General features: G+C 42.1%; 1 protein-coding gene across 1 annotated transcript; it reads right to left on the bottom strand.

Moving 5' to 3' along the window:
* Positions 1–3636: 3636 nt before the first annotated feature.
* Positions 3637–21153, bottom strand: LOC308149763 (piwi-like protein 1; the record flags this gene model as incomplete). Its single annotated transcript, XM_080522654.1, has 13 exons — positions 3637–3742; positions 3878–3936; positions 4550–4750; positions 4876–4927; positions 5340–5527; positions 5955–6091; positions 6192–6318; positions 6416–6524; positions 6765–6962; positions 7280–7401; positions 7663–7877; positions 8039–8167; positions 21066–21153. 13 exons carry the CDS (start codon positions 21151–21153, stop codon positions 3637–3639), a joined length of 1731 nt encoding a protein of 576 aa, XP_080378780.1.
* Positions 21154–26330: the final 5177 nt, after the last annotated feature.

Here is a 26330-nt window from a genome sequence, read left to right as displayed (position 1 = left end):
CCCTAAACCCATGGATGGGTACATTTATTGTTTTCAGAATTTTTAAGTTTAAATATACAAATTATACATTATCTACTTAAAATAGGCATTTTCCCAGACTTTTCTAGGGATGTATAGGAATAAAAAAATCACATCTAGAATTTGCCCACCCAGATGGTAATGAAATGTTCAGGTAATCTTGGCTGAGTGCTTTACCACGTCACGCGCAGTATCAACCAATGAAAATGCGTAGAGTGCGTCTAAGATACGCCCCTATATTTGCATACACAACTGACAATGACAAAGACAAACTATTCTATGTGAATAGCTAGGTGAAAACAACATTGTCTTTCGCTTTATCAGTAATGTATGCATTATCAGTAATGTATGCAGCATGTTGTCCACGCCCCTGCGCATTTTCATTGGTTGATACTGCGCGAGACGTGATGAAGCCCTCAGCCGAGAGCAGACACTCCATTCCACATAGCATGTTTTTAAAATAAAAAAAAGGGTTAGGGCATATGAATCATAGTGGAGGTATGATATATCGCATATATATGGCATATATATATATATTCTTTGGTGGAAAGGCATTTTTTAAAGCCATTTTTAGTCACCACAAGTCTGTTCAAACCCAGGCAGCGAGACCAGCAGGAAAACACAACTAGATCTTCTATAATTCTAACTGGATAGTACTTCGTTTCCAGTCATAGTCAGCTAGATTGCTTACTTAGCTACTTAGTAATTGTTTTCAGAATTTTTAAGTTTAAATATACAAATTATACATTATCTACTTAAAATAGGCATTTCCCCAGACTTTTCTAGGGATGTATAGGAATAAAAAAATCACATCTAGAATTTGCCCACCCAGATGGTAATGAAATGTTCAGGTACTCTTTTGAAACACACTTCTCCCTTCATCCAGGACACCTTGTGCATATTCTACCCACAAATAGAGTGCTTTAGCCCGCATATTTGACAAAGTTCCAGACTGGGTCTTATCGATGGTTTGCTGTGCTGGGCTGTCACTACCATTTTCACCCACAAGAGTGCAGCGTCTAGCCATTTATGGAGGCCTACATCGACTGAGAGCAGCAGTTCCAATTCACTTTTTACCCCAATATAGAGTGCCATATGCCCCCAATAAAGTTAGAATTCATTGAAAAAACACTTCTCCCTTCAAGCAGGACACCTTGTGCATTTTCTACCCACAAATAGAGTGCTTTATCCCGCATATTTAATAAAGTTACATCATTGACAAAGTTCCAGGCTGGGTCTTATCGATGGTTTGCTGTGCTGGGCTGTCACTACCATTTTCACCCACAAGAGTGCAGCGTCTAGCCATTTATGGAGGCCTACATCGACTGAGAGCAGCAGTTCCAATTCACTTTTTAGCCCCATATAGAGTGCCATATGCCCCCAATAAAGTTAGAATTCATTGAAACACACTTCTCCCTTCATCCAGGACACCTTGTGCATATTCTACCCACAAATAGAGTGCTTTATCCCGCATATTTAATAAAGTTACATCAACAACAATGTTCCAGGCTGTGTATTATGGATGCTTTGGGTCATGGTACTGTTGCTCACGGCCATACTAGCCTTAAAATACGCCCGATCTCGTCCGACCTCGGAAGCTAAGCAGGGTTGGGCCGTGTTAGTACCTGGATCTTGGCTGAGTGCTTTACCACGTCACGCGCAGTATCAACCAATGAAAATGCGTAGAGTGCGTCCAAGATACGCCCCTATATTTGCATACACATCTGACAATGACAAAGACAAACTATTCTATGTGAATAGCTAGGTGAAAACAACATTGTCTTTCGCTTTATCAGTAATGTATGCATTATCAGTAATGTATGCATTATCAGTAATGTATGCATTATCAGTAATTTATGCAGCATGTTGTCCACGCCCCTGCGCATTTTCATTGGTTGATACTGCGCGAGACGTGATGAAGCCCTCAGCTCTCGCCTCAGATTTTAAATCCTCAATTTTGGCCGCCATTGGCTACAATCTGTAATTTGGCTCTACAAGTGTTAATATGTCATTTTATGAAGTTTTTATATGTTTTCAGGCGAGAAAGTAACCATATATATTCACAAAATGTGTCCAGTTTATCAAAATAACCCGTTTATATATCTGATCTGACGTTTTTTCCCCCACTTCTGTGGGAAACTTCGCTAGCAACACGAGTAGAGCTTTGCATCTGCATCGCACGTTGAAGTACGTCAAGTCCATCCCACCAGGTTGCGCCAGAATGGTGGGTCACGGTCCGCGGTGTGCACGGAGCGTTATTGAGTCAACTGGTATTGTGGTTATCACCAAGTTCTCCCATACAGTGCTGATGGACTAGTATAGACCATTGCCGACATGTGTGAAAGGGGACAACACGGGAATAGCTTGGGATGTCATAGACATAGTTTGGGATTCCATGGAAATTATAGGGAGAAAGACGCTGTGAGAGAACAGGGCTAAGATCACCGGCGCCCCCCTCCCCTCTCTGGAAGAGCTGTACAACACACGCTGTCTCAGGAAGGCCTCCAAGATCTCCAGGGACCCGACCCACCCTGGGCACGTACACTTTATCAGGCTGCCCTCGAAAAGGAGGTACAGGACCCCGGCCGCTAAGACAAACAGACTGAAGAACTGCTTCTACCACAGGGCCGTCAAGGCCCTGAACACAGCAAAGGCCTAAGTTCTGGGCCCAGGACAGTCTGGACGGATTGTATGGCAGCTAGTGCTGAGGCACAAACATGTACATTTCAAGCCTGCAAACTGTGACACTTTAAATAACGTGAAAAAATACTTTTGTGCAATATGACAACCCTAGTTGACTATCTGTGCAGTATAGTACAGTGGATTGTGTACATAGCCTCTATTTATGTAAACCAGCTCCTTACCTTCTTGTGATTTTATTCTTTTTCTAAAAGTGTTTTTTTTCCCCCTTTCCTAACACCAGGGGAGCCACCCCTCCTAAATTTCGTTGTTTGGTACCTGTACTGTAGCAATGACAATAAAGTCCATTCATTCATTCATTCATTCTTACCCGTCTGTGGTAATAACAGTGTCGCTGCTTTCATACGTCACGCGTGGTATCAACCAATGAAAATGCGTAGGGGCGTGGACAACATGCAAGATACGCCCCCATATATTTGCATACATTACTGATAAAGTGGAAAAGAAAGAATGAATGTGGAAAAGAAAGAATGAATGTGGAAAAGAAAGAATGAATGTGGAAAAGAAAGAATGAAAGAATGAATGTGGAAAAGAACGAATGAATGTGGAAAAGAAAGAATGAATGTGGAAAAGAAAGAATGAATGTGGAAAAGAAAGAATGAATGTGGAAAAGAAAGAATGAATGTGGAAAACAATGTGGAAAAGAAAGAATGAATGTGGAAAACAATGTGGAAAAGAAAGAATGAATGTGGAAAAGAAAGAATAAATGTGGAAAAGAATAAATACATATAGAAATGTATTGCGGTATACTGTGTGTATTTGTATGTGTATTTATTCATACATTCATTTATGTGTCTATATATTTATTGTTAATTTTGTCAGACTTGGTCCTCCATACTCTGAGGGATTATGTTGAAAAGAAGACTTGGAAGAGATTGTTACAATGTGGCAGTCAGTGGTCAATTTTGATATGGTATCTTATTTGAAATGCTTTGTTGTTTCACTGAACTTGCCTTGCAGAGCCACTTTCAAGCCATGCATGATCTCCTGACCACGGCTCTGAACCACACACTTGGAGAACCACCTGGAAAACAAGAGGAATCAGTTGGTACTGGCTACCAACATTGGTGGTAAAGAGCACATTCATAACCCAAGGCCATACTTCTCCATGCTCATCCACATACCTGGACATGCCCTTATTGAGACTGGCCAAATGGACCTCTTCCCTGCAGCTATGTCGTGGTAGCAGTCAATGCCCACGATCATCAGCTGCTGGAGCTGTGAAACAGAGGCAGGTGAAGTTACACCTTACAAAGTTTGGTTTAGCACATGCTTCTATTGAGATACATGGGGTGGAACATAAGATTGTGGATGGAGATCACATAGGTGTGAAATGTGTGGTTGTAGAAATAGAACACGCTGTAGAAATTGTACCTGCACCCATGTGAGGTAGTCAGTCAGATAAATGTTATCCACATTAAAAATAGGAAGTTTACCCAAAATTGATGTTCATGTGTATTTCTGGTCAATCCATAATGCATACCATCTCAAACTATCATAATTTCAAAACGTATCATAGCTATCAAAACTCAAAGTCTATGTTTACTTCCTAAAAAAGCCCCAGAGTTAATATAATCTGGAATAGGGAATCTTGGGCAATTTGGAACATCAGGACTGATGATGGCATTCAAAGCGAGATATCTTGACCATTTATATATATATCTTCATCTTTTTTTAATGTGTCTATTGAATAATGAAAACAACAAATAATAAAATTCCACTTTAAACTTATCATGAGCTTTGGTCTGTATGTGCACAGCCGTTTTTTAATATATTGGGCCCCAACAACATTTGTGACTTTGGGTTTATTTCAATTCACTGTGCGACTTACTGGGATCTCCACACTCCAGAGCTCTCCTCCCATCTTGCAGTTCATCTGCAGGGCAATCTTGGTGGCCACAGTCATGACGACCTGTTGGCGGGAAAGGGTGCGAGCCAACACACACTGGCTGGGGGTGGGACAGTCCACACACAGGTACTTTTTCACACTGTCATACTTATCCTTCCTGTTGCTGGGGAGGATCACCACTACCTGAGGAGGTAACACACATGCTTTAGTCCTCATTCAACACCTAGAGGTGGTTACCTGGACACAGATTAAGACGATTACTAGACATGTTATGCTCAGAGACTAATCATCTGGGTGGTCTCTGTAACGTTGTGCTGCAGAGCCCTGAGCAGAGACTCCTGGCGGTCCTCGTACTCCACCCTGTACACAGACCAAAACTGTCAAAGCACTGGGACATCTAACCAATGGGACTTCCACTGATGATACCATGTTCATTTTGAGATAACACCCAAGTATGATTGGCAAAGAATACTCAAGGCTTTGTAAAACACCTGTGGTACAATACTGCAGCTTAAAGTACTCAAGCTTGGAACCTTAATTCTAGCTGTGCCCATTCACAGCTGGACTCACCGTTGTAATTAACTTAGGTATCATATGTTGCTCCCTGCCACTAGGTGGTGCCTTAGTACTGTGTGTGTGTGTGTGTGTGTGTGTGTGTGTGTGTGTGTGTGTGTGTGTGTGTGTGTGTGTGTGTGTGTGCGTGTGTGTGTGTGTGTGTGTGTGTGTTTGTGCCTCCTTCCACAGTCTCCTCCAACCCAGAGTGAGAACTCACATAACAGGCCTCTGCATGCGGATGCCCATGGGTGGGGACACCTTGTTTAAGCCGTCCAGGAGGGCGTGGGCTACGTCAGCGTTGCGGTGGGTAAGGAACATGATCCAGTTGTCCAGTGGCCGGCTGCTGATCAGGGGGATCCCCCCCATTTCTTTGGACCAGTCTGCTGCCCAAGCGTTGTACTCGTACTGGGAGACAAAAAGTTTGTTGCAATCACAGATTATGACATTGACATATACATGCAAATACATGACCAGCAAACATTCTTGTTTGGAGCTAGATCAGTACATGTTGCAGTAAAACAGAAATGTTTAGCAAGAGCTTCAAACTGCAGGTAACAAGTACTGTAATAAGCCACACTGGGGACATCATTTCTGATGTATTCAATACCGATCTGGATCCTTGGATATTCCTCTCAGCAGGGAGGACTCTGCCTGTGAGGTTCAGGAGTTTGTTGTCAAAGTTGAGCCCCCAGGTATTAATTTCAGCCTCAGCCTCAGGGTTCCTGCAAGGTGGTCAGTTTTGCAATCAACGTTGTGATATCAATATTGTAACCACTTAAAGCTGGGGTGTAGAGTCAACATTACATCAGTGCAAGGCTGCTCATAGTCAAACCATATAGAGTGTGACGTACTTGTGGATGTTATTGACAAAGCGATTGAGACGCTGCTCCCTCTGCTCTGGGTTCAGTCTGGTGTGGGTGGCCAGGTCCTTCATGATGTTGAAGTCACTGCGCATCTTGTCCGTCAGGCCTATTAAAAAAAACAAAAAGTAGCAGTGTATATAATACTAAAATAAATACTGTCCATAAGTAGTGTTTGTAAGGTTTCTCTAGTGTCAAGTCAGTGGTACCTGTAAGGTAGCAGAACTCTGGGATGAGAATGGCTGGGCCAGTGGGTGGCCCCCCAGAAGGGCCCATCTTCTTCACATGGCTTACCAGAAGGGCCTGCCGGTTGTCGGTGATGTCCAGACTATATTGCTGAATGAAAGTGTTAAATCATAATGAGTTCAGTGGTTGCTGTGACACATGGTCAGTGATATGGTCTGATAGTTTAAGTTTATGAGACAACACCTACAGTTTTGTAGTATTCTTTGAAGAAGATGTCAGAGTTCCCTCTCTTGAATGTGTTAGTAGGAGTGTGGTCCCATGCGATATCATCAATCCTGTAAGTCTTGTTATTGTACCTGAGAGAAAAAATTCCCATAGACAGTTGGTTGTTATAAATGTGAATGTTTCTTTGCAACAATGTAAAAGTGGTTATTATAAGGTTGAATAAACATTTGGTTATAATTTTTTTAAATAAATATGAATATGCACAAATCAAAGTAGAGCTTAGTGCTTAGTACCTACTCTGCATTACTGTAAAGCGTTACCGTAGAGAAACAACAGTTGTATCTCTGCGTTCATCTAGTGGTGGGTCTTACTTGGTGAGGACAATTTGGCCCACCAGCTCCTTGGTGCAGGCCTCCATGAAGCGCTGGTCCCCACACTGCTGCTTGAGATTGCCCATGAAAGTGAGCACTGTTTCACTGCGCAGCACCTTGTGGCTCACATCCATACTCAGCATGATGCTCGACTCATACTGCAGGATGGTGGTGGTGAAGCCAGGCCAGATGGTCAGTCTGAAGAGCACATGCATACAACATGCCACACAATGAAGGACACAACAACATCTTTATTCTGTCTCTTTTGTCTTTATGGGTAAAACCACTGCCGAGACAGGTAAGGCACAGACCTGTGCTGTGGGATATTGAGTGGTTCATTTGGGTCGTAGTAATGGCGTCCAATTTGTTGCATGTTTAGCATCCGCAGCACCCTAGAACAAACAGAGAAAAACTTTTTTACAGACAATGACGGAATAGAGACCGACAGAGAAACGTGAGAGTTTGTGTCTTATTATAGGTCAACACAACCATAACCTTTCACTGGGTGCTCTGACCTTCTGAAGATTATGTTGTAGAACTGCAGGCACACTGGAGAGGTGGGTGGCAACTCATTGGTCAGAGTGATAGTGATCTGGACATCCTCTCCATGATTGGTCCGAGTCTGAAGTACAGTCTCCTACAAAATAACAGCATCTTCTCAAATGACAGTCTCCTTCTCAAATAACAGTCTCCTTCTCAAAACAGCATGTGGGAGCTGATCCATCAGTATGGGTATCCATCATACTGTAGTTAGTATGTTTTTCACTCTTGCTCCAACAATTAACAGTTAACTACTGTGTGAAGTTCTTACATGCCGTTTGGTAAATTATGATCTTAGTCTATCACAAATCCGAGTGATGGAGCCACCAGAAGAACCGAACCCTCTAGTGTACTGTACCCGGTTCTCAAGTCTGTGAGGCAGGAAGAGGAGGGCTCCATCAAAGGTGCGGGCTGAGCCTAGCGTCTCGTTATGATGATACAAGAGGGCAGAACGCATGCGGCGGGACTCTATGGGGGGCTTGTAGTCCACATGGTACTGGTAAAGCACCCACTGAGGGTGGGAAAGGATGCAGAAGAAGTTGGCTTTCAGTTGAATAGGAGAGCCAGAGGACCCTGAAGACATATCACAGATGACAGCATTATATTACAGAAAACAGAACAATGACATTCTTCTGCAATGGGTTTAATGAGGATTTCATACATGGATGTATCATGTTGTTCATTATTCTAAAACTATACTATAATTGTAACCATGTAATGGCTGGCTAACACACCAGTCTTGGATTCCTTGACATGTTCCATGGCCTGCCTGGTGTTGATTCCTACATCATGGAAATCACCGCGGCGTCCAACCCTCTTTCCGATCTTCACCTGCTGAAAGAGTGCAGATATCTTAAGAAGATCTGTGGAAACAAAGGGCAGAGAAATAATGCAGTTTCACTCACTCTCATTTCACATTAAACACATTGATTGAACACATTTCAAATGTAAAATGTTAGGCTTGACTACTGGTATAGGAGAGGAAGAATTCAAAGTAAAAGTGCACTTTAGGCTTGACAGGTAGACCATATACGCAGAAAGACATGATTAATCAATGCTTGCAGTAACTTTTCTGTTCACTGTTTTCGTTCCCTCAACTCTCAAATCCGCTCGCCATGAACAAACATTTGAACAAGTTACAGAAGCAACTGCGTTCCAGACAAACTCGACCTCCGACTCAATGGAACGCATCATACACCGAAAATTCACTGGTGCATATTGAACCGTGGATGGCAAACCATACAGTTCAATATAAACAGAGAACCGTTGCACCCCTAATATGCATTAGCTACTTTAAATGACCATAGAACACTGCACCTTCTGAGGACCAAAGTCCCGGGGCAATTTTCTGTCTTCCACGACCCACAAGTTGACCATCAGAAGTGGAGTGAACTGGCCGTGCTTCCTCCTGAGGGGGAGCCTTTAAGAAAAAACATTCAAATGTAATCAAAAATACTTTTTTACTATTTTACTATACTATTGAAAGCCCTTACCAGTTCCTATAATAACTCATGTTTCATATCAACACCACTCCACAAAATTACTGTGAAAACTCATAAAGGTAAGTGAAGTAATCTTATTTAGCCTGATCCATTCTCATCCTATTATATTTATATCGAGGATACACTACACAATTTATAAAATCTTCATACCGGAAAACCTCTGACATTTTGTGATCACCCTTGCCCAAATGATTGTGTCTTGCTGTTGCTCTCTCCAAGATCAGGGGTTCTCACATCACACATTTTAATTTATACATTTACATAAGATTTGACCATCAAGACCCTACAGTAGCCTAAATTCATACAGCCATGTTGGTACAGCCATGCGTAACGGCGAAATCCTGTGGGCAGAATTAATTCCTACAATATGTTGGTAATTGATGTGTATAAGGATTATTAATGAACTCACCGACACCGCCCCTGGTGGCCCAGTCTCTTGACCGCGTGCACGACCCCTCGATCTTGCTCTGGCTCGACCCGTCATTTTAGGGTTTGGGTTAAAACTGGAATGGAACTGGAAGAAACATACAAATTAAACTTCTCATTCTACAATTTTAACATAGCAAAGTTTGACATGACTACCACGTGTACATTTGGAACACAATTAAAGACAGTCACGAGCACATGTCGTGACCACAGTCGTGACCACATACTGGCGCAAAGTGCTGCACGAGGCAAGAAACAAGACTTAGCTAGCTAACTAACAACCACTTTGTAGTTCATAAATTAGCTAATGGAGTCATCGTTGCTTCTGTAGTCTACAGTTAAAATTCATTGCTTTAGATGTATTAATTACTAACTGGCTAATATTATTGAAAATGTAAACATTGCGTTAGAACAGGCGGCCTGTCTAAACTAGCTCGCTAAAATCACAACTGGCAACTGGACTTGAAACCATCTTGTGTGGCTCAATTAAAAGCTTATATTCTTTAATTACTTTTACAGTGATTATCTGGCAGCATGTAAGGTAATAAACATCATGTAGCTAGCTCTATTTTCTCATAGAACGCCTTAGATGTACTTACATAGTGACTTCTTTCAAATCTCAACTGTCTGCGATACGAATTGTATCAGGTTATTTGTAGGGCTTCTCAACCTGAGTATTACTGCACACTAATACAATTCTCGTATCATTCGTTGGTTCACAGAATACTGAATTCTATAAATATGTTATTTATTGAATACACAGGCATTATTTTCGACTCAAAGGAAGTAAAACAAATGTCTTACTATACACTGTACATATACTCATTGTATAATAGGCTATACAGTTGGGTAGGAGAGAGAACTATATTTTGGTAGTAATAGCGCAGTAATCACTACGACCATGGACATTTCGGGGAGACCTCTACCTCAGTGGTCTTCAACCAGAGGTACTGCAGAGGTACTGCAGATACTCACCAAAATAATCAGTGAGAATTAAAAAATATAACAAATGATATTGAGTAAAGTACAAGCATTAATAGGCAATAATAAGCTACTTTTGACAAAAACTATTTACAAAATAAATGATTCTAGAGTCTCACATAACGTCAGCTGAAAAAAAAAAAATCCGCGGATTCCGCGATGCCTCGCCTGACGTGAAATGCGCAATTGTTGATCACTTGGAGGCACTCGAAAGTCAATTTGAGAAGTACTTTTCTTTTTCTAGTCTTGGAGAAAGCACAAGACATGGATACGGTTTCCATGCAAAGACAATGCATCCGACGCCTAAACCTGACAGCCGCTGAGGAAGATCAGCTGATCGACCTAACCACAGACAGTACACACAGGGACAATAGCTGCTGCAGGCGGACCATGACCCATTGCGCAGGTAACTTATTACATATGTTGTTTGAGTTCTATGTTTTGGTGCATTTTGTAAGAGTCCACTCGTGGTGTTGCTAGCATTCGCGAGCTAGGGCATGGCTAGTCAGTAACGTCATGTTGCATTCCAAGTGTAGTACCTTTTTCCGCCACACGCGTGTATGAGAACTGTTCTGCAGGATAAATATTAGAAATGGATGAAGTATTGTTCTGAATTGTATATTGTGTGATTGTGTGATTGACATAGTGTTTGAGTGCTTTTGACATGTCATTGATTGTATGTAGTATGTTGTGGTGAATGTTGTGAGCCTGAGCAGAAGGGACAATAGCTGCTGCAGGCGGACCAGAGATTCATGCCAATTGTTTTGTTTATTTGATGACCCTTTGTGCAGGCAATAAAAGCTGCTTCATCCACCATCCTGAGAGTGTCCCAATCCCTTCAGTACCGCCAAACACAAATTAATAATTTTTAACAAAGACAGATAAGAAGAACAGGGAACATTCCATCGCGAGTGAAGCGAGCAAGCGGAAAAAAAATTGGCCTCCTCAATTCTGGAAGTCACCAGCCTCCACTGGTGTGCAACTACCTTACCTCCGACCTGATCACACGGCTGCGCTCTGGCGTTCCCCCTAAGGTGAGCCCTAAGTGCTTTCCTTTGGGCACCTCCCCTTTTCCTATTGGCGCCACCCGCCACACCAGATTGGGCTACTTTTGGTCACACTGGACGGGTGGATTCGGCAGCTTTTAGACCGGTTGGGCTGGACATTGTCAATTCCGTCTGGCAACCGTGGTAGCAAAATATGTGCATACATTACAACATCGTATCTGGTAGCCTACTGGACTGGGTTGCACCAATATGGCCTAAGTCATTACTAAACCCCTAGTTGTTACTAGTTAGTTTCAAACTAGTTGTTTACTAATTTCGGTTGCACCACGCCAATCTTTTGCCAATCTTAGCTACTCAGTTTGGTAACTGTTTTTTGTTTCTCTACTGTAACATAACCAGGTACATTAATAATAATAATAATAATAATTAATAATAATTACAATTTACAATACAAATACAACAATTGGGGGTCCCTCAAAAAAAATATGGGCGCGCTGTGCGCGCACAAAATCACCCACCAAGCCCTCATTCGGACCCAGGAAAAACCCTGGTATGTACTGTATAACATGATAGCCATCTATGAGCAATGCACTGTATATAAGATGATAACCACAGGTCTTCCTGCTGCTGACCAAGGGGCTGAGTCCTGTTGATGGGGCCCATTTTTCTTTTAGAGTCTGTAGGCTACTGTATTTGTTTATTACGATTTCATAAATATGATATATTGTCAGAATTTTTTTCTTGTTTTATAAAATGTTATTATTTATGAGTTATTATTTTCATTTCTTGTGCTGGTTTATTATGAACAACATGTAAAATTGCAGGAAACTAGCACAAATAATTGGGTGGGAGAGAGGGGCCGCCGCTGCCAAAACATGCACAGTTTTTGTTACATATAGGCATATGTTAGTAGCCTGTGTTACAGGGACACCTAGGGGTGACCTGATAATGTTGCATGTAAGACCCGGATGTTGTATGTGGGCGTGCGCGGGAGGAACCGCAGTTTAATAAAAGTCATACTGAAACAGTTTTGGGTCGCTCCACCGCCAAAAAATCTCACTCCAAACTTTTGGTGAAACTTGGCAGCCCTGCAGATTCACCCAAGATGACCGCCAGCCTAACAACACAACCAGACTCACCTAAGATGGCCGCCAGCCTTACAACACAACCAGACTCACCCAAGATGGCCGCCAGCCTTACAACACACCCAGACTCAGCTAAGATGGCCGCCAGCCTTACAGCACAACCAGACTCAACTAAGATGGCCACCAGCCTTACAACACAACCAGACTCACCTAAGATGGCCGCCAGCCTAACAACACAACCAGACTCACCTAAGATGGCCGCCAGCCTTACAAACACTCTCCAAGTATATCCAGCTGCGGACATCACGCCTATCACCCGGAAGCTTGATGGACCATATTTGGTTGGAGTGGTTGGAGCGCGTCATCATACCCAGAATCAGAATCAGAATCAGAAGACTTTTATTGCCATGACATGTAAACATGTTAGGAATTTGGTTTGGTACCATGGAGCACGGTTTACAGAAGGACAGGTGCAAGACAGGACAAGACAGTGCAAACCAACATCAAAGTGCAAGAGTCATAATTAATATAAATATAAAGTGCAGAGATTCAAGTGTTCAAGTGTTCATATCCAGACAGTGCAAAGCTCTCTGGGTGGGGGTGGAGGGAGGGTAGATAGATAGGGGTCAGGTCAGGGGGGGGGGGGCCAGCGGCATTTAGGAGCCGGATGGCTGTGGGGAAAAAGCTGTTGGTGTGTCGGACCTTCACAGTATTTATGGACCGCACCCTCCTGCCTGAGGGGAGCGGGGCGAAGAGACCGCGCCTGCATATTTGCATAGACTAGTCATCGCCTTACGACGGTATGTTTTTTTCAAATCATTTATGCAAGAAATGTTTATACTAAGGATAGTTGATTGTTGAAGTGACTGGATGAAAAGGTAATCTTGTGGCTTATATGCCTTGTTGTGATTTTAATAGATAGCTGGAACTCAGCCATATGTTTTACGTACCATTTTCTAGCATTGACTAATTTTAGATGCACGATACTTCCACCTGTGTTATTGCCAGTGTCGTATATTTCCACACACATGCATAGATAGTATGATAGGGGGTCATGCTATTCTGTAGCCTTCATGTTTGCACCAGCGGGCACCCGGAAGGGTGACATCACAGTGACATCACAGGGGACGGCCCTCATGACCATCTAGATAAGGTGATAGGCTATGACCTGTGACTGTATTTGCATAAGAGGGCAGGGATCTAGGGGACTAGGGAAAACCAGCGAGGAAGGGGGGAAGCGGTCTCTTTTTGTCACCAGGCCCCAGGATCAACACGTGTATGTATAAATCTGTTTGTAACTCGGATTAAATCATCTTAAACTCACTAGCTGTTGTTTGATTCATAACCAATAAGAATACACGACACCAGTTTACTGATGCTCACAATAAGCATAAAGTAATACAATCTTAACTAGAAGACACACAAATGGATCTGTCCCTCGCATACCGACGAGGCGAGCAGACTAACACCGCATCACAAGCAGACAAACGAGACCGGCCGATCTGCATAGGCTCCTCCCCCGACCCGGAGGAGAAAGGAGTCGGGGGCAGCATGGGGGCAGCATTTCTCACCTTTCACTTTTTTTGACATGATACATTAAAATGCTCATAACTTTTTAAAATAAAGGGCTATCTCAGTCATTCAACCAGTTATGAATAGCTGAGAACTTCTAATTTATGGAAATATAAAAAAATGAAAATGTCAAAATGCCACCATGTGAAGGGTTTTCCCAGGCCACCACACATATGTTAGTAGCCTGTGTTACAGGGACACCTAGGGGTGACCTGATAATGTTGCATGTAAGACCCGGATGTTGTATGTGGGCGTGCCCGGGAGGAACCGCAGTTTAATAAAAGTCATACTGAAACAGTTTTGGGTCGCTCCACCGCCAAAAAATCTCACTCCAAACTTTTGGTGAAACTTGGCAGCCCTGCAGATTCACCCAAGATGGCCGCCAGCCTAACAACACAACCAGACTCAACTAAGATGGCCGCCAGCCTTACAACACAACCAGACTCAACTAAGATGGCCGCCAGCCTTACAACACACCCAGACTCACCTAAGATGGCCGCCAACCTTACAATACAATCAGACTCACCTAAGATGGCCGCCAGTCTTGCAACACAACCAGACTCACCTGAGATGGCCGCCAGCCTTACAACACAACCGGACTCGCCTAAGATGGCCGCCAACCTAACAACACAACCAGACTCACCTAAGATGGCCGCCAGCCTTACAAACACTCTCCAAGTATATCCAGCTGCGGACATCACGCCTATCACCCGGAAGCTTGATGGACCATATTTGGTTGGAGTGGTTGGAGCACGTCATCATACCGCGCCTGCATATTTGCATAGACTACGTCATCGCCTTACGACGGTATGGTTTTTTCAAATCATTTATGCAAGAAATGTTTATACTGTGGTGATTCACATTGGGTTAATAGGAGAGACATTCACCAAGAGGGGTTTGTACCTTTAAGAGTGGGGGTTAAAGGGGCAAGGGTTTCCGGTTCCGGTTAATGTGATTGTTGTTGTCACTGAGTGTATGTTAGCATGTAGCAGAAAGTGAGAGAAGTAAACAACCTCGACTCCAACCTACGTCTGTTGTCTCCTTGTTGCAACTCCCACAATACTAAGGATAGTTGATTGTTGAAGTGACTGGATGAAAAGGTAATCTTGTGGCTTATATGCCTTGTTGTGATTTTAATAGATAGCTGGAACTCAGCCATATGTTTTACGTACCATTTTCTAGCATTTACTAATTTTAGATGCACTTGAATTCTACAGGGAAAGGAGGTTTTCATTGCTGACCTTCATGTAACCGCAACGTGGGTCCAGCCCTACAACTGTGATCCCATGAGCCATTTCCCAGTAAGTCAAATGATTGAGCCGGTATTTGAATAAGATAAACAGCTATGTAGACAACATTGTATCCAGCATTACAATTGGCATGCCCTTCATGGGACATCAGCACATTAGCTGTGTTGGTCCTAAATAGGCCTACCTTCTTTTTTTTTTTACTTGATTTCATCAAGGTAAATTAAATGGTTTCCTAACACTAAGCCAAAAAAAACACTACATGTATGAGAAAGGACTTCATCAAATTATCATGTAATTCATAATCATGCACATCCCAGTTAAGTGTTGGATAAAAATGATAAATGCAGTACATGGTTTTGAACAGGAACATGCTGATCAGAAGGATGCCCTTATCCTTCCACTGTGGGTTCCAGGCCACTTTGTCCTGTGTGTAAGTGTACTATACCCATATATATATACAGAGCATAACTTTATGGTGAATGGTCTTTATTGTCATTGCTATAGTACAGGTACCAAACAACGAAATTTGGGAGGGGTGGCTCCCCTGCTAGGAAAGAAAAAAAAAGAGAAAAAAACTAAAAAGACGAAGGGAAAGGGGCTGGTTTACATAAATAAAGGCTATGTACACTATCCACTATACTATACTGTACAGATAAAACACTGTGCTGTACTCTATGCTATGCTATACCTATTCTAACATTTCCTATTTCTCTGCAACCTTATGTACCCTAGGGTTGTCATATTGCACATAGTGTTATTGCACATTCATTTAAAGTGTCGCAGTTTGCAGGCTTGAAATGTACACATTTGTGCCTCAGCACTACACCTGATTTTTCAATCCAGCAGCTGCCATCAATCCGTCCAGACTGTCCAGGGCCCAGAACCTAGGTCTTTGCTGTGTTCAGGGCCTGGATGGCCCTGGGGTAGAAGCTGAGCTTCAGTCTGTTTGTCCTTGCGAACATGGTCCTGTACCGCCTGTTCGAGGGCAGCCGAGCAAAGTGTTCGTACCCAGGGTGGGATGGGTCTCTGGAGATCTTGGAGGCCTTCCTGAGGCAGCGTGTGTTGTACAGCTCTTCCAGAGAGGGGAGGGGGGCGCCGGTGATCTTCTGGGCCGTTCTCACGACTCTCTGTAGCGCATTCCTCTCTGCGTCTGTGCAGCTGGAGAACCAGTTGCAGATGCAGTAGGTGAGGATGCTCTCCACTGCGCAGCGGTAGAAGGCCACCAGTATCTCCTGTCTGGTGTGGTCCTTCCTGAGGACTCTCAGGAAGAAGAGCCGCTGTTGTGCCTTCTTGATGATGGCTGCTGTGTTGTTCTTCCAGGACAGGTCATCCTGTATGTGCACCCCCAGGAATCGGAGGGTTGAGACTCTCTCCACGCTCCCTCCGTCGATGAGCAGGGGCTGGACCTCAGATTTTTTCCTCCTGAAGTCCACGATGATTTCCTGGGTCTTTGACTGGTTCAGCAGCAGGTTGTTAACCTTGCACAGCTTGCTCAGCTGCTCTACCTCATCCCTGTACGCCGCCTCGTCCCCCCCCGAGATGCAGCCCACCACGGTGGTGTCGTCTGCAAACTTTACGATGGAGTTGCTGGGGTGGACGGGGGTGAAGTCGTAGGTGTAGAGGTTGTAGAGGATGGGGCTTAGCACGCAGCCCTGGGGGGACCCAGTGCTGAGTCTGAGGGCTGTGGAGGTGTGGGAGCCCACCCGCACCCTCTGGGGGCGGTCGGACAGGAAGTCCTTGATCCATGCACATATAGAGTGTGATAGTCCCAGGTCTAGTAGTTTGGTCACTAGCCTGTCTGGAAGGATGGTGTTGAAGGCAGAGCTGAAGTCCACAAAGAGCAGTCTCGCGTAGCTGTTTCCCCTCTCCAGGTGGGATAGAGTGGAGTGGAGAGTCGTCGCGATGGCGTCCTCTGTGGACCTGTGGGCTCTGTAGGCGAACTGGTATGGATCCAGGTTGGGCGGGAGGCGTGTGACTGTGGGCCCGGACTAGTTTCTCGAAGCACTTCATGATGATTGGTGTGAGTGCCACCGGGCGGTAGTCGTTTAGGCAGCTCACCGTGCTTTTCTTCTTATATGCAACATATGACATCCACAGTAGTAGATTATAAAGACATACAATGTAGTTGAGCATTTCTCAGCTTTAACCTTCATATGCCATTTGTTTGTGAGTTTGTGTCTATTGTATTACCCCCAGTGTCCTTTTTGCTTAATGCACTAGGAAAGCCGTGAGGTGTCATAGGGCACCAGTGAGTACAAAAACAAATCTACCTTTGCACTCGATCAAATGTCAGGACCCTCCTTTCATGACTTTTCTTAGATATGTGCGTTCTACCACCCAGCATCTTTACATTTTCAAAATCTAGTTAGTATAAAGCGTTTTTGCAGTATTTCTGTGTGTGTCTGTGTATTTGCCTTGGAATTCGGCTGCCATCTTTTTCTCCAAGGCTGCAATTCTCTTTTATATCAGCAGAGGTAGCAAGGGGACACACACTGTGCTCAAACTTCAGGCTTCAGTGCTGAATTAGATACAGTGGATAAGACTGATACGTATGTAACATAATGTGTTTATATATAGCAATAGGGATGCATAAGATATGTATATGTACAGACAGTTATGAAAATGATAAACTGTACAGTTGTCTCCCAATCCCTTCAGATTTGTTGGAGCTGAGTTTTTTTTTTTCACAGCGGGTTTACCCAAGTTCCATGCAATAGTGATGAGATATTATGATATGTGTAGCCTATGTACAGTTATGAATGATACACTGCACACACAGACCTATCAAGTTGTGTGGTGCATGCATAGCTCCCGCAGCAAAGTAATTGCAGTAGCCTCCGTTTGATTATGCATGTACTCATCAATGAATATTATATAACAAACGGATATTTATAATATTGTATATAATGTATTTTTATATATCACTGTAGACCACGGTGCTAGACCACTGGACCACCTCAGGCCACCAGTAATAACCATAATTGTGGATTACTATTTACAATTAGTAGTCTCCTAATCTCGCTACAGTTTGAGCGAGTCTGTAACTACTTTTGTTTCAGCCCATTCTTGCCTATAGACAACAATGTACAATCATTCATATTGAGTTTATTCACCCAATAAAGTAAAGATGAATAATACTGCCCTTCATCTTATTATCAGATGTTCAGTTATGATTAGACCTGTGTCGGCAATGATAATAATACACAACAGGCAAGACGGTTGTACCATAGATATACGCAGATTAATATTTGTAGATTCGTTTTCGAACATTAGATAGGCCTAGTTGATTTTGGCAACATTGTAGTAGCCAATTGCAGAGTGTATTAATTATTTTGTTTGTTTGAATCCTCACTGTGTTCATGTTATAATGTTTAGTGAACGAACAATTGTTGGGTGAATAAACTGTCTCTTGCCACAAATCGTAATTCTCTTGCCGTGAAATGTGTACATCAAATAACATGATGTCGGCGATCTACTAGAACTGGAGCGGGACGACTGCAATGTACCATATATATCTGCCATATCATACCGTTTTATATTGAAAAATATGATGGTAAATAAATACATGTGGGACCGATGTATGATATGGCAGAGGTGTGGTGTGTATCAGTCTGTCTCGTTCCAGCGAGTCAACTCGTGTTGACTCAATAAGACATTATTGCGCTCTGCGCTGCGGGCTACATTTGATTATGTAATCATCAATGAATATTATATAACGAACGGATATTTATAATAGGCCTACAGTATATAATGTATTATAATTTTTATTCTGAGCAGTCCCACTCATAATAAAATACTGATGTTCTCATAATATAATTATAGATATAGCCTAGCTAAATCGTGTAGACTGCTATGGAGGTATATTGAAAAATATGATGATAAATAGGCTACATGTGGGATGGAGGTACGGTGTGGGATGGCAGATATATGTATGATATATTATGGCAGTTTCTCGCGCCTGTCCCGCTCTGTTGTTCAAAGACTATAATATAAAACTTTAACTTTACTCTCATTACTCTCATGTGCCATGGGCTCTCGGAAAGCTGCGCATTGAATGTATTATGTATGAAAATAATGCAATAGGCTACATAGGAATAAGTGTGTTCATATGCAAACATACTCGAGAGATATGAGTTCAATCTGTAAACTGTTATCATCTCAATAGGACGGCCAATGTAATGCGTTGTTTTTTTGATTTTGCATTCCTTGTTTCGTGGTAAACAAATCTCTTTCTGATCGTCCCGTTCACAAAAACCTAAGGTGCATAAGTCACGTAATATGGCGAAATAAATGTTCGTTCAGACAATACAAGATATATTGAAAAATATGATGATGAATACATGTGGGATGGAGGTACGGGGATGATATGTGGCATGTCCGCTCGCCAACTAAAGCCCATTCTTGCCTATAGACAACTGTACAATCATATTGAGTTTATTCACCCAATAAAGTAAAGATGAATAATACTGCCCTTCACCTTATTATCAGATGTTCATAGACCTGTGTCGGCAATGATAATAATACACAACAGGCAAGACGGTTGTACCATAGATATACAGTAAGCAGATTAATATTTGTAGATTTGTTTTCGAACATTAGATGGGCCTAGTTGATTTTGGCAACATTGTACATTGTAGTAGCCAATTGTCCGCTCGCCAACTAAACACACCACATATCATACCTCCGCCCTATATGTATTTATCATCATATTTCTCAATATAAAACGGAGGTACGATATATTACCAGATATACAGTATGTATGGTATATTATGGCAGTTTCTGGCGCCTGTCCCGTTCTGTTGTTCAAAGAATATTATATAAAACGCATCACATGTTTGTCACTGTGTGAAAATATTTCTGTAGCGAAGAACCTTGGTTCAATCTGGAGCTGATCAACTCCGGACGGCAATAGCACGTTGTGGGTGCAATTGTGCAAGAATAACACTATTTACAGCTCTCATTTATTGCTATATTTATTACTGTTATATATAAATGTGAACATTACAGATACCTGGTCAACACAGCTTGGGATTCCAAGGAAATTACATGGAACTATGTGTGAAAGGGACAACAGTTATTATATATTACAGTTATTATTTTTTTTCAACTTTCATTCGTTAGTAATGAAAACTCCCGCAGTCTTGATCAATCTCCTAGATCAATCTCCTCTCCACTTACGTTACATCTACAATGGCATGCATACGCTATTATATATATATATATATATGTTCCTTTTCAGATGACTCTCTGCTCTGTCCCTACTTCTCTGGAACTTTATGCATTTTTAGAGGTAGTGTCTTGTCATTTTCTCTTCTTGTGTGACATCGCCATCCAGCGATTTTTGTGCGTCAGTACACACTCCCCCATTGTGAAGAGTGGTCGTGTGATTCGACACCTCTTTGCGCTAAAAGTAGGTAAAAAAACTTCGCTGTTCTAGTGTTAAACAACTACAACATTGTACGTGTGCCATTGTTTGTTATTTCTAGGACTCGAGTTTCGAAAGCATGGCGTTTAATGTTGTTTTTTTAACAATTTGCATCTTTTACCCTAGATTGCCATGGTAAGAAGAAAACTATTGGGTTTTCATCCTTGTAACCTATTTAATTGTATTCCCTGACCTCACAAATGTAGTTTGACACCAAATGTCATTATAGCCATAACAGTAGCAAATATATGGGGTGTGGTAATTGCCAATGGGCTCTGATGTATTGTTGGGGCCATTTTGAGAAAAAAAAAACAGATCTCACTTGTGTCTTTGGAAAAAAAGTTTTTCTATGACCCTAAGGTACTTCCATGCCAAAGGGGACATTTGTTGCATTTACTGAAGTCAACGTGCTATATTTTGGACTAACAGCCTTTACTATAAGACGGTCTGTTGTTGAAGCCAGTGCAAATGCCGTCTCCTGGAATAGCTCTCGGTTGAAGGGATATATCCCACTTGCCCGGAATCCTGCCTGAATGTTGGCCGGGGAAACTGCTAGAGGGAAGGCTGTAGCCACGATTTTGGGGATCTCGTAGATCGTCATAGTTTTCCCGGGGTTGTTTAGCATCCAGGCAGTGGAGGCGGTATTCGGTTAAGTCTGACGTGACGTTTAGCAATTTCCGGGTTCAAATTTTAAAAATCCCTGTACCAGTGTATTAACAGGTAGACTGAAGTTACGATCTGGCAGAGTGGTGAAGGCTGGACCGGGTATTTATTGAAGGCTATAAGGTGGTAATGAGGACCAGCCGGTCACCTGACTCCTACACACCTGACTCCACTCCTGGAGTTAGTAAGAGAGAGAGGAAGGGAGAGGGACTGCCAGATACCTATAGGTAGAGTGTGTGACATTTTGTTGGTTGCTCATACAGTAGTTGCTTTCATAGTTATAAGGCCTGTATTTGCTATGCTATTTGTTTGATAGGAACTCTCCTCCTTACATGCACTTAAAATAATAGAATGATCATCTTGGGCTCAAACTTAAACCAGCACTCATAATTAAGACCAGAAGTTGGAACGGATCATTCGCTTTCTTGTTTCTGTGTTCCGCCTGACTTTGATGAAAGATTCATGATTCGGATGTGAAGTATTAAGGATTCTGTGACGTAGTAAAAAAAAAGTAAAATGGTCCTCTCTTAACATTCTATTAAGAGGGTTCGATTGCAAGTTACAATATCTCTTCCTTCAAACCTCTTCCTCCCATCTCCCCTTCATCCTTTAGAAAAGAACGTGGCACCTTAGAGGGCATTTTGAGGAAGATGTACGTAAGTCTTTCATGTCTGAGATCTAAGACTGATTACAGATTCAGACCTGAGGGACCAGTCTGAGAGGAATCACTCCAGTCACTGTTTACCTGCCTGAAAAGGAGAGAGTGAGTGAGGGGGGGGGGAGCATTCTAAATTGTTCCTATTTGGTAATCACACATTGCACATTGTAAATTAGTTGAAGATTACACAACAGAAAAGAGAAGAGAAGAGACCTAACACAAATCACCACGGACAGGGTCTGTCTATATAATGACAACTGTTTGTGTAAATGTTTATGACAGGGCAGTTAAATGCAAATGAGAAGTAAGTACTCCATGTAATGTCCTAATTGAACACCTGGAAACCCCCTTTAGAAAGATGAGGTCATAAAAACTGAATGGTTGCTCCCCAAAACAACAACTGGCCATTCTGTTTGAGGATTGCTTGGCTTGTCCTTCAATAACTACTGTTCCAGTAACTTATTTCCCTTGGAAACAAAGTGCACAATCTCAGATGAATGTTTCCCATTCTTCAAGTTCCATAAGGATCTGTGTCATAGAATGCATCCTGCAGGTTTCACACAGAAGTCAGTCAACGAGCATGATACAAGGCAAATATATTGTTAGGGGCATAGTGTTCAGCCAACTCAATAGATGTTGCTCTAGCAAATCCTCATTTGCTAGAGCAAATGTCAGTCGATAAGTTGAGCATGATACAAGGCAAATATTGTTAGCAGTAAGTAGTCAGTAAGTGATAAAACAGTGGTGTGGCTTCTGAAAATAGTTTTATCTATCACACCACCTTTCACTCCAATGATAAGGACACATACTATGAAGGCATCTTTTATTTGTTGCAAAGAATATTCCTTCAAACGCCACCGTTTCCCTTATAAAACAACAAAGGCCAAAGCAAAAAAAAAGAGCTGAAAGCTGAGCAGTGTGAGGCTGAGAAAGGTGCCCCCTGCCAGGGACGTTGATGAATGCGCTTCAGGCTTCAAGCTGGCCCAGCAGCCCCCAGCAAGTGTGGATCCCACACTTACACTAATCAACCACTGCGAGACATCCAGGCCCAACACAATTGAGTGGGCGCTTTCCTCTCACAGAAACATGTAATGTACTGTAGTTTAACACTGAATACCAAATTGGTTATCTTGTTTTAAAAATCATTATCGTCATCACTATCAACATTTGGGGTGTTTCTGACTCAATACATACAAGAGTAGTCTGTGTCCTCCAACCTCACTGACCCATTTGAACAAAAATCATACAAACAAAGCAAGATCAAAGCCTTTATAGCAATAGCTATGTACCCATTTAGCTCCCACATTTGATTGCAAAAGTAGTACAAGAGGGGATTCTGAATAATAAGGATACCATGATATCAGTAAGCGGGTTAGGAAAATTAGATTACTCTATTGCCTGCTGTGGAACATAATCTGCTCAGCATCGATTAAATTTAATGGTACCATGCACACACACACACACACACACACACACACACACACACACTCCTGTTATTCTCACATCATAGAGATTGTTTTTCATGGCCTGTGCATGGGCAATAGACAGAGTGTACTGTATGTTGTTGGAATCCTATTGGCTACACCAACGGACAGTTTGAAGTTGTCCTGATACACATCGCAATGGTACTGTAAAGTAAACTACTGATACTCTCTCTAATGTAACATATCCATTGTCTTCTGTATGATAAACATCTCAATTCTATCTCATTTACTGTGTGTTATTTGCTCCAACGAATCATCAGAATATTGTTATTAGATTAGATTAGATTCAACTTTATTGTCATTGCAGAGTACTATACAACAAAATGCAGTTTAGCCTCCAACCAAAAGTAAGTAAGTAAGCACGTGTGCATACTATAGAGCTGCAAATAACCGCATGCACATACAAGCACGCACGCATGCACACACATACAGAGAGACTACGGCTGCGAGCGGGCAGCTTTAAATTCAGCACAATGTATTGACTGGCCTTTTGGCTGCTTATCACCCAGATCAGCATCACACAAGTCTTTCTGCTGCTGCCAATTCCACACTCCCTGACCCTCTGCCAGCTCTGGGTATTAAAGTATTAATGCAGTCGCAGTCTGGCGGGAGACACTGGAGGACCAGGCTTTACTTACTGGAAATGCAGCCAATGGTTTTGAACGCTGTTTAATATAGGTTGGTAGTCTATGTAGATAACATGCAGCCACACTGATGCCCCTCTTTAGTTAGCCCCTCTTTAGTTAACCCCTCTTTAGTTAACCCCTCTTTAGTTAGGCCCTCTTTAGTTAGCCCCTCTTTAGTTAGCCCCGCTTTAGTTAACCCCTCTTTAGTTAACCACTCTTTAGTTAGCCCCTCTTTAGTTAGCCCCTCTTTAGTTAGGCCCTCTTTAGTTAGGCCCTCTTTAGTTAGCCCCTCTTTAGTTAGCCCCTCTTTAGTTAACACCTCTTTAGTTAACCCCTCTTTAGTTAACCCCTCTTTAGTTAACCCCTCTTTAGTTAGCCCCTCTTTAGTTGGCCCCTCTTTAGTTAACCCCTCTTTAGTTAGCCCCTCTTTAGTTAGCCCCTCTTTAGTTAACCCCTCTTTAGTTAGCCCCTCTTTAGTTAGCCCCTCTTTAGTTAACCCCTCTTTAGTTAACCCCTCTTTAGTTAGCCCCTCTTTAGTTGGCCCCTCTTTAGTTAACCCCTCTTTAGTTAACCCCTCTTTAGTTAGCCCCTCTTTAGTTAACCCCTCTTTAGTTAGCCCCTCTTTAGTTAACCCCTCTTTAGTTAGCCCCTCTTTAGTTGGCCCCTCTTTAGTTGGCCCCTCTTTAGTTAGCCCCTCTTTAGTTAACCCCTCTTTAGTTAACCCCTCTTTAGTTATCCCCTCTTTTTTTGTAATCAGTATTTTATTGATTTTTTTCAATAAACACATTTCTTGACAACTTTTGTATAAAATGGTAACAATATCACTGAATAAGTCTTGCTGTCATCAAACAGAAATAATTATCTTTAGTTAACCCCTCTTTAGTTAGGCCCTCTTTAGTTAGCCCCTCTTTAGTTAGGCCCTCTTTAGTTAACCCCTCTTTAGTTAGCCCCTCTTTAGTTCAAAATGCTACTTTTAATGACTGCTGCAGTCTCAAAATGATTCAACCCCTTCATGACAAACATCTTCAGTACTTAGTAGAGCACCCTTTTGCTGTTATGACCTGCTGCAAACATGATGCATAGCCAGACACTAGCTTCTGACAGCATTCCTGAGGAATCTTAGCCCATTCCTCATGGGTAATGGCCTCCAGTTTAGTAATATTCTTGGGATTGCGTTTTGCATCAGCCTTCTTCAAATCCCACCAGAGATTCTCTATGGGGTTCAAGTCAGGCGACTATATACATACAAACATTGTATACATACATACATCATAATAACAAAATAAATGAAAAATAAATAAATAAATACATCAAAATACAACAGATCAGCAAACGAGATAAATCATCTATTGTTCTTTCAGAGTTAATTGTATTAAGTGCTCTTTTATTGTTTTCTTGAAAGTGCATCTAGAATTAGTTTTACTAACATGCTTGGGTAAAGAGTTCCCTCCTGTAATGGCTCTGTAAATTACAGTAGATTTGAGAAGATTTGTCCTAGGTCTAGGTGGTAAGAGATGTCCTGAAATGGCCTGTCTGGTCAGATAATTGTTTTCATTTCTGATATACACTACTTGGTCAGAAAAGTACTGTGGTTTCTTGTCATTAATGACATTCCTGAATAAGATCAGAAGACTTGATTGTAATCTATCTTCTACAGGAAGCCAAGCGAGATTTCTATGCATTTCCAAAACATGTGTACGCATTGTACAGTGGAGAGCTAATCTAGCAGCTTTGTTTTGAGCGATTTTGAGTTTTCTTAGATCTTTCTTAGCAGCAGATGACCAAATGCCTGGACAGTACTCAAGGTGTGACAGAACTAAAGCTTGAATCACTTGGTTCAGTGTCTGATGTTACATACTTAGAACATTTCCTTGTTACGGCAATGCTCTTACCCATTTTAGTTGCAATAATATCAATATTCAGTCCATGTAAGTTTAGCATCCAGCACAATGCCAAGTAGCTTGGTCTTTTTAACTTGTTCTACTATTAATGGAGGTAAATGTAAAGGTGTACCACGTTTTCTCTGAGGTAAAAGAGAAACTGAATGCCAACTGCCCAGATGGAGAAAACAAGGTTTGATTTGTTATTACTTGCCACAGGAGAGTATGGAACACTGTCTATGAAAATTAAAACATGTTTTTCATGTTATACTTGCAACGTACCCTACAGTTCACTCTGCCTTATAATCAGGGGTGCACATAACTGGTGCGCCAGTGCGCATGCGTCGCCAAAATGCATGCTGCGCGGCAGATCAGCCGCATGAGGGCGCTTTTGCGCACCCCCAAAAAAAAAAAAAAAAAAAAAAAAATTTATCACAAAAAAAATATCCTCTACCATGGTTGAAATT

Source organism: Nansenia antarctica, assembly GCF_963989245.1.
Source record: "Nansenia antarctica genome assembly, chromosome: 2".
NCBI lineage: Eukaryota > Metazoa > Chordata > Actinopteri > Argentiniformes > Microstomatidae > Nansenia > Nansenia antarctica.
This window is presented reverse-complemented; position numbering and strand designations above follow the sequence as displayed.